At 35.4% G+C, this 9,157-nt stretch overlaps 1 protein-coding gene across 1 annotated transcript; it reads right to left on the reverse strand.

Annotated features, from left to right (window-relative positions):
• Positions 1 to 1,167: 1,167 nt before the first annotated feature.
• LOC118743408 (proton-coupled folate transporter-like) lies at positions 1,168 to 7,390 on the reverse strand. Its single transcript, XM_036476058.1, has 10 exons — positions 7,123 to 7,390; positions 6,944 to 7,056; positions 4,758 to 4,908; positions 3,202 to 3,385; positions 2,914 to 3,100; positions 2,712 to 2,847; positions 2,478 to 2,614; positions 2,232 to 2,421; positions 2,001 to 2,157; positions 1,168 to 1,923 (listed from the first exon to the last, which is right to left on the reverse strand). Exons 1-10 carry the CDS (start codon positions 7,388 to 7,390, stop codon positions 1,860 to 1,862), a joined length of 1,587 nt encoding a protein of 528 aa, XP_036331951.1. The 3' UTR covers positions 1,168 to 1,859.
• Between the last annotated feature and the right edge of the window lie 1,767 nt (positions 7,391 to 9,157).

Genomic DNA, 9,157 nt, shown 5'->3' on the forward strand with positions numbered 1-9,157 from the left:
CTAATCTGGCGTGTTGCGGGGTCCAGAACATTCCCTAAAGTGGCACCAGCCAAGGCACGAGTAGCAATTGACAGATATAACATTACGGTATATTCTGGACCGACACACCGAGCAGATTTTTTGAGGGAGTAGGAGTTGCCAGCGGTGAAGGTGTTGGGGGGAGGAGCGGTTGTGTCCGTATAAGTGTCTATTGTTGTGTTGTGTTGGGGTGTGGGTGTGTTAGTGTTGTGCTTCTCAGGCGAGCTCCGGTGTACCGTGGAGGCGGTCCGGTTCACACAGCATGGGGCCACAAACAACGTGGTCCACTGCCGGCGCGTGCTTAACGCCGATAACTCAACCCGTCTCAAGTGTTGCAATCGTCTCTAGCACACGCAGCAGGTGATGCCTCTGGCTCATGGTTTGACTCAATGACAGCCCTGAGCAGAAGAATACGGAGCAGATGTAGCCCCATATGCGAGCGACGTTTGAAGGATTTTGCCGATCTAAGCGGGGTTAGATTGCCAAAACAACCGCCCTTGGTCGGGTAAAACCCAAGTCATTCCGGTACGTACAACCCACCGTCAGAACCACCCAGAAACTTTTTGATAAGCCCAAGACAAGAGTAACGCTCCCCTGTTATATGTATTACGGCCGCAACGGCGCAAACAAGTTATGATGACGACCCCGAGCAGAGCGCAAGTGTTAACAACTGGTTCACTGTAAATAATATTGGACCGAAAATTTTACGTAGAAAACGAAGATGCTTATCGGGATTTCACGAGAGGAAGGAATAAATTAATAGTATCAGCTGCGGAAAAAAACTGTCGAACTCAACTAAGAGAAACAAAACTCTTCTTTGGACTTTAATGTACCTACACACATGCAACTGTGCTATAACTATATGAGAGTGTTTGCACAAAAAGATTTTCCAGAAGCGTTACCAATCTGAGAACAAAGCTCGTTTTATTTTTCCGTGAAGCTGCTGCGAAGTAAAGTTTCGTGGTATTTTCGCAGCCGATTTAATGTTTCTCTCCGCCATATTCAGTGGGGGAACAAACAGCTTCGCTCCGCCGGGCGCAGCTTACTAAACAGCTAGTTTGGGCCCATGTGCTGCTACAACATTATAATGTGCTAATTACGAAAATGCCACAGAAGCATAACTTACATAGTAGATAAAATAAAGTTTGTATTTTAGTATTATTATTTTTTCTTTATTAAAAATGAGTAACAATATACATATGTATCGCACATCTAGATTTAAAGTGAGCTCACTCAAAATTCAGAGAGGGAAATTTAACTGCTTCTGGATCGTACAGATTCAACGCAGTTAATACAAAAACAGGTATAACAGTAGTTTTCTAGCTAATGTTTATATTCATGAAGAAAAAATATTTCCATTAATTGGATGTACATAGGTGCTATGAATTGATTTATGCAAAAGAATCGCCCAATTGTTCTTAGAGTCGATCACACTTTAGATCTAGGTGTGCGATATATGTACTAATATGCATTGCGAACAAATCTAAAAATGACTTATGACGACTTGCTTTATTTAATTTACATATTTACATATTTGTGACAAACTTTTAAGCAGAACAAAAATACGGCGACTTTTTGGGATTGGATTAGATCTTTAAGAACATGTAAAGAGTTTCAAAACCATTGAAAATGTGTAATATAAAAATATGCATTCTTTTTCATATAAAAATTCGTATACTTTTTCTCTTCCATTCTCACTGTAAATTAATACTTACATATGTACATATTTAGTATTTTTGCATCACATGGGATAATTTACTAATTTTATAAACAAAAACTTCGTCTAGTAATTATTGAACAAACGAAATAAACTTTGTATTGTACGCTTGTGACATTAAAACTTAACTACCGATCGCTTGATAGGCCGCAGTATTGCCCAGTGATTTTTGAATGCCATATATAACGCTGTAAAAACAAAAAGAATAAAATGATTATCATTAAAGTCATTGCAATTTGGAGTAATTATTGTTACGCAAACTTACGCAATCAATGTGAAACAAAGTAAATATAGCGCAGCGCTGATGAAATTAAATAGACCCGGATAAAACTCTAGCGTCGCGTCGTATACGATCGTATAGAGTGGAGCAGCACCAAGCGGTGACAGAGATTCCAATGAAGTAGTGAATGCGAATATTTTTCCTATATTTTGATAAATTGATGTAAGATAAAAGTATGTAAGCACAAGTAGTGTTTATTTTAGGTAATACTCTTACCGACTTCCGTTGGTGGTGCCACATGTGATAGTATGGCCCGCGCCATTGGTCCCATTATTCCACGCATGCCACCGAGTACCATACCCAAATACAGCTCCCACCAATACACTGCAGTGGCGCGTACTGTGCTCTCCAACACGCAGCAAGCCAATGAGAGCATTGTCATGGAGACAATTGAAAATTTGAAAACCTGTTGGGAACCAATATGTGAAAATGCAAGGTCTGTTGGGTACAAAGAAAGTTCACCTTTCGCAATAAAATTATACCGAAAATGCTGCCAAATATTTGTACAATAATGCGCGCAGCATTAAAAAGCGTGTAGTCCTTTAGGGTCCACTCGAATTTCGCACGGAAAAAGAGGTATGTTACATTGCTGTCACCCTCTGGAAAATGTAAGAAGTAACGAGCGAAATTAAGGCTTTAAATTGGAATGCACTCATATGCATGTACATATGCCCATATGTACATATGTATGCTTACCCATGGTGAATAAAGCAATCGTTAACGTTATCATAGTTAACCAAATGATAGCGCGATCAAAGCTGGGCCTTCGTTCGAAGCAAGTATGCACCAAATCCTTCACCAGATCGAAGCGAAAGAATTCGCGTATTTTGGACTATAAATTTGGGTTAATTAAAGTGTTACGAGTTTAACAATATTCAATTGTCTCTCGTTAACTTACTCCTGTATGTATTTGATCAGGCCGCAGACTTTCCATAACAAATATGAACACATATAATAAGGCTAGCAACATCAGCAGTGCCGATATGCCAAAGACTGTTACTACATTTGTTGCTGCATAAATATAACTGCTAAGCAAATTGCCAGCCGTCATGCCGGCTAACAAAGAAGCCTCATTCATCACCATGCTGTGGACAGGCAAAAATAACATTTCATTTACATATGTATTTGAATAATCCATTCGTCGTATGTATGTATGTACAGATATGAATGATAATTTTGATCTTACCGCACTGCACGCGCCTTCTCTTTGGCCACATCTGATATGTAGCAATAAATACCGGTGATGAGCGCGCAAGTACCACCACTAAGCACCGAGGGTACAGAGGATAGTAGAAATAGCCAGGGACTAATTATAACTTTGGTTGCAATAAAAGCTAGAATCGTTAGTATAATACATCCAGTGAGGTAGCCTAAATAAGATAATAGATTATTAGTAACAAAAAAAAGGTATTATTTCAATTAGGGGATTCACAAGACGTGTTAACCGTCGTAAAATCTTAAGCTTAACACTTGTTTATGTAAAATAGCGGTTAAAATGGTTGGGGGGTTGGCTAATTATATATTCTTTATCAGTTTAAAAGAATTTCGGTTTAGTTAGAAATCCCCTAAAACCATTTTAATTAAAAAAGATGTTAACCTTAAGATTTTACGACGGTTAACACGTCTTGTGAATCCCCTAAATGTATCTTATGTTTAGTTTTTTGGTTAGTAAATTAGATGATTATTTTGAAAGTGGCATAAGTCACCGCGAATACAAGGAAGTTTTAAAAATGCGTTGGCCATATTGGACCCGCAGTTTGGAAATTTGAAAATCGGACTTCAGATTGTACTCAGCGATCGCAAAAACATTAAAATACATATGTCATGACCTGACATTTTAAAATCAGTTTGTATAGAAATTAATGAAAATACTTTCTAATTTGATACGAGATCCTGTATTTTGTTGATACGAAGTTTTGTACTTTAAACGACGATATGTATATTTATATGCATATATACAAGAAATCCTCGTTTATAGTAATAAGATTCTAAAACTATTATATAAATACATATGTACATATGTATATAATTTATTCATCAATTTTAGTAAATGAGTGTCCTTTGAAAATATTGCTTCAGTAAAATACATTGGACTAAATTGATATAAGTCAGTAATTTTTCTAAACTCTTTATGTTGCAAGTAAAATAAACTTAGTAAAATATAGGTATCCTAAGATAACAAATACAAGTAAATCTTTTCGAAAGTTAGCATCCATATTTTGAAACGTGCTAAAACGCAACCCTCACATGTATGTATGTATATCGATTTGAAAACAAAGGGACTCATGCCACTTTCAAAATAAACGGCTCAAATACTGCCAACAAATTTACTATGTATCTACGTGCGAATTTGTCATAGGATTTGATTAATTATGAGCGCGGTACATAAAGGTTTAGTGCTCTTATTGACGTTCAAAATATTAATAATCGACACAGATCCATCATTCAATAATTTAATTGACTTTATAATTGTTCTTAAATAGTTTACAATATTTCAACCTAGTTAGCCTGAAGGTTACAGAGTAAAACTGACACTATTTTGAATTTATACGCTCAGATCAGTTTGTCATCACAGCTATTGAATGTATATATGTGTATAATATTCATTTACATTTGTAAGTAAGTGCTTAATTTTTTGATAAGGCACTTTGTACAACGCCATATGCACATTGCAGTCACTACTTAAACGAATAACTACTTAAATAAGAAAGGGTGCCTGTATTTAAGTAAAGTTGAACTTGCCTGTGTAGGTGGCGAGGATGATGGGGCGACGACCAAATTTGTCTGACCATGGACCAACAAATAAACTGACAAATGCCGGTATGATACTCTCCAACAGCGAGCGAGCCATTAGAATACGCGCAACATATGGTTGTACGCGAGTTTCAATTTCCTATAAGAAAAAAGATGTGTAGATGTGAAGATTATACAATAGGGAATTATTTAGTATTATTTATTATAAAAATTCCAAATACGTGAACTCAAAATATGTACGAATACGAATTTACTGAAATAAAACAAAGCAATCCAAATTTTTGTATCTTTAAGCAATGACTGGAATCTACTCCGATGCATAATTGCAAACGAGTTTTGTATTATTCTTTTACTTATTCTTATGATTTTTGTTTTGAATTTTGACATGACATACATATGTTTACACACAACTTATACATTCAATGTAGTCGCCGCTGGCCGATTTCACACAAAAGTCCAATCAACACGTGAAGTGCAGCCAATATGGAACGAGCGTCATAGGCACACACAAAAGTTGGAAATTATATTAAAAAACGCATTTAATGCATCATCGCGCCTAATTAAAAAAATAATCTACATTTATGCATTGGCTTTAGTTTCTATTGTTTAAATAGTAAACAGTTTTAGTAGCGATAAGTAGCTAAATGTGTCTACACCCTGATTATTTTTTTATTTTAAAGAAAATAATATAACCAGATTAACACAAAGAGATATGTACATATGCCTATAAATATATGTGTACATTTTCATAAATATTTCCCGCATAACACATATGTACATATGCCTATAAATCTGTGTTCGTATGGAATAGAAGCTTAAGTCGAGAAGCTGGCTTTAGTATAATGCGACATTCTCGTTATTCTTTAAGCGACAAGGAATTTTTCGATGCGACTTAATAAGAATTTTGACTTGCTAGTATCCGAACTATTTCTGCACGTTTATTTGCCAAAAGTTCTTCAACGCCTCAGCGCCAGTGAGTCATTCGCAATCGTATGCTGCGAATGCCGCATTATACTAAAGCCTGCCTTTTAACATAAGCTACTGTTCCATACGAACACAGAAATATATGTGTACATTGTCATAAATGAAGGCGTTAGAATCAAAAGGATCTAAGTAGTTCTGAAATTTTTTTAAATGAATGTTACTCTTTGTCACCACATAAACACTATATTTAACTATACAAATATGGGTACAACTTATATTTTCAAACAATTTCACTTAGACCCTTATGATTCTAACAGCTTCAAATATTTCCCGCATAACATATATGTACGTATATTTGTTTATATTGTTTATATCTTTATATTTATATTTATTTTATTTTTAAGGTGTACCTTAATAGTCCCGCTCTAATATGTATTTTTGTTTGTTTACAAACTACTTTGTAAAACTTTATAAAAATCAAAACAAAAAAAAAAATCAAAACTCCCAAGAACGGGTTTTAATAAAAATTTAAAAGCAATTTATTGATTTAGTTGTTTTAAAATTTTATTAGGTCCTTAGTGTGTAACCTACTGACTTTGGTATAACACTGACTTTGGATCTTTCTATGTATCTATTAAATATTTAGATAGAGTACGAAATATAATCAATACCAATGCTTAACAAAATATTATTAAAATATTTCTGAATAAAGGAATTCAAAAGTGGATAGATAGTTGATTAAACCACTGCGACCAGCAGGTCTATTGTGCCCTCAGCTCATCACAACACTTCAACTAGCCCTAGAGACTCTAGAAATTTCAGAATAGATCCCGGGAGGTAGAGAGTGTATGTGCTTCTCTCTTGGCCATAAATGCCATATGCTCCTCTACGTGCGACGACCTCCAGCAGGAGGTGTAATGGGATCTCCTTGGCAGCGTCACAAAAGTGACTAGATCAGATTCTTAAATTATACAAGTGACCTTTTAACCTATAATGGCCTGTAAAATACTTGCAATGATTCTAAGTTTATTCTTAGGGAGGACTGTGGGTATCCTTTATCTTTTCAGATTGTACTCTTCCATTAAGCTTTTGGATTGACGAAGTCCCATGGTATTACGCAATGTAGTTCCCTTAGCCTGGTGTTTTCCTTCCTGGTGTTTTCCTTCCAAACCATGTAAACTGCTTTTGGTTTGCATACAACAAGTATGTAGTACTTCTAGGGAAAAAAGGGGAAAAATCAGTTAACCTACCTGTGCTTCTTTCGTCTCCCTGCTGACACCCAAAAGCGGTTGGCAGTCGCTTTCATTGTATTTGTATATCGCCACGCATGTCTGATATAAAACTTGGTTTTGATAAACCGCCCCTTAAATAAAAATTAAGTTATACTTCAATAGAGAATACGAATATCAATTATATATTTGTAAATTACCTGACAAATACATTGCGAGAAAAACCAAAAACACTGCGGGTTCCAAGATGAACCAGCGTCGTTTGGATGATGCGTTGATATCCGTATCAGCAGACTCTACAGGTACTCCCTCTTTGCTGGCTATATCGTCACTTTGATTACTGCTATATGCGGTTTCGGTAGACGGTGTGCCGTCAATACTCCCCACACCGACCACGGCTGCATCTAGCACCTGGGTGGATGTGTCAGCATCTTCAGGGTCATACAAGCTCTCTTCGTCAGAATGCATCTTTTGTTTCGATTTTGTTAAAAGTAATATATTATAACGCGTTAAGGTCAGTAACTAATTTCGCACACTCGTCATCAAATGACTTCGATTAGTCACTGGTATTCGATTTTCTGTTTGTGCACTTGAACACCGTAATATTGCCCTTCTTTTTGGCGTTAATATATATTTAAACTTTGATGCACAGTGAATCGTGCCCAATTGCGCCTACACTTCGTCGATGTAGTCGTACTTGTTACTGGCGAATCTTCGTAGCGGCGTTCTTGCCCCTTGTAAACGTGTACTTCGTCAATTGTTTTCGTTAGCGGGTTTAAATGCCACCAAGGAATACAGAGTTTCTGCTTCAACCGCAGCCGAATCGCAAGCACAAACTGAGTTGAATGAAGCCCCTTTGATGTTGTGGTTTCATGTGATTTGTGAAAGTTCTCCACATTCAAAACACAAGCTGCTCCTCACTTGCTAGTCGTTTGCATTTTAGCAAATCACTCTCTGAAAAATAGAATACCACTATTTCATAGCGTATTTTATGTTTCTTGCATATTCACTGATTAAAATCTTATTTTCTTTGTTTATAGCTTCGTGATGAATATTTTTCTGCAATCAACTAATTTTTGCGCTTCACTTTATCGTACTCAAGGGAAACAAAAACAACTCATAAATAGGAATGCCAACAATGCATCGATGTTAACATCGATGTTTTGCTAGACGATACATCGTCGACTGGAAAAGTGAACAACAATGACATCGTTCATTCATTCCGTTCGTACTCTGCCGAACGAGCGTAAAATTCCGTCAGCAAAAAAATCATTAAACATCAAAGCGATATTTTAGCCACTTAAAACTTGCACTTGTTTTGCTAGAATTACATAACCGCTTTTTCTAAAGATTCAGATTAAAAAGTTCAAAACTAAGATGAAAAAGTCTTGAATTTTTGTAAATTCTGTATAAAGTTTGTAAATTTTAATTATGTGGTTTTGATTTAAGCATGGACCATATTCTTAGAAACAAATAAACATTTTTATATGAAAAATATTGCAAACATTTAACAAAAAACACAATGCACCCACTTTTGATGGACAGTGTATATTTAAATATGCATTATTCAATTGAAAAAATGTATTTTCTTTTTTAAATTCCTTTACGGCTGGGATAAGTAAATTATGATTTTTAAGAACTTCGTGGTTACATAGTTGCTATATTATATATTTACTTAAATTTTGTAATGAATATGTGAATTTAGTTCTTTCGAGTTTAGAAAATACATCGGGCACATTTTATTTCATGTAGTAGATTAGAAATTAAAACATCGGGTAAACATCGAACGGAAGCTTTTTTCCACTCGATGAATAAATAGTCGATGTATCGATGTTTTTTGAAAACTGACATCTCTGGTTCATTGAACCTCACATTTCATTTTTTCAGTTGTGCAAAAAAGGGAAGTGAGTTTGATCAAAAAATCGAAATGGTTCCAAAAGGTTCCGTTAGAAACATAATTAGCTTAATTGCGGTAACTAATTTGAAATTTTTTACAATTTTTCTAATAAAATATTTTGTTGTGAAGTAATATCTGAGAAATCATATGAAAATCGATACATTTCGATGCATCGAATTAAAGAAATACATCGATGTATTTTTGTAACTAAAATCCCTAGTGCAGAGCAAGAAAATAATGGGAAATTCACATAATCCTAAGTCTGTATTTATACACGGAAACTTTTGTCGGCGCGATTTTTCATATTTCCTTTTGGTGTTCGCCTTATTCATAAAAAA

This window comes from Rhagoletis pomonella, unplaced genomic scaffold (genome assembly GCF_013731165.1).
Source record: "Rhagoletis pomonella isolate Grant_MI unplaced genomic scaffold, Rhpom_1.0 Rhpom_scaffold_00007, whole genome shotgun sequence".
Lineage (NCBI taxonomy): Eukaryota > Metazoa > Arthropoda > Insecta > Diptera > Tephritidae > Rhagoletis > Rhagoletis pomonella.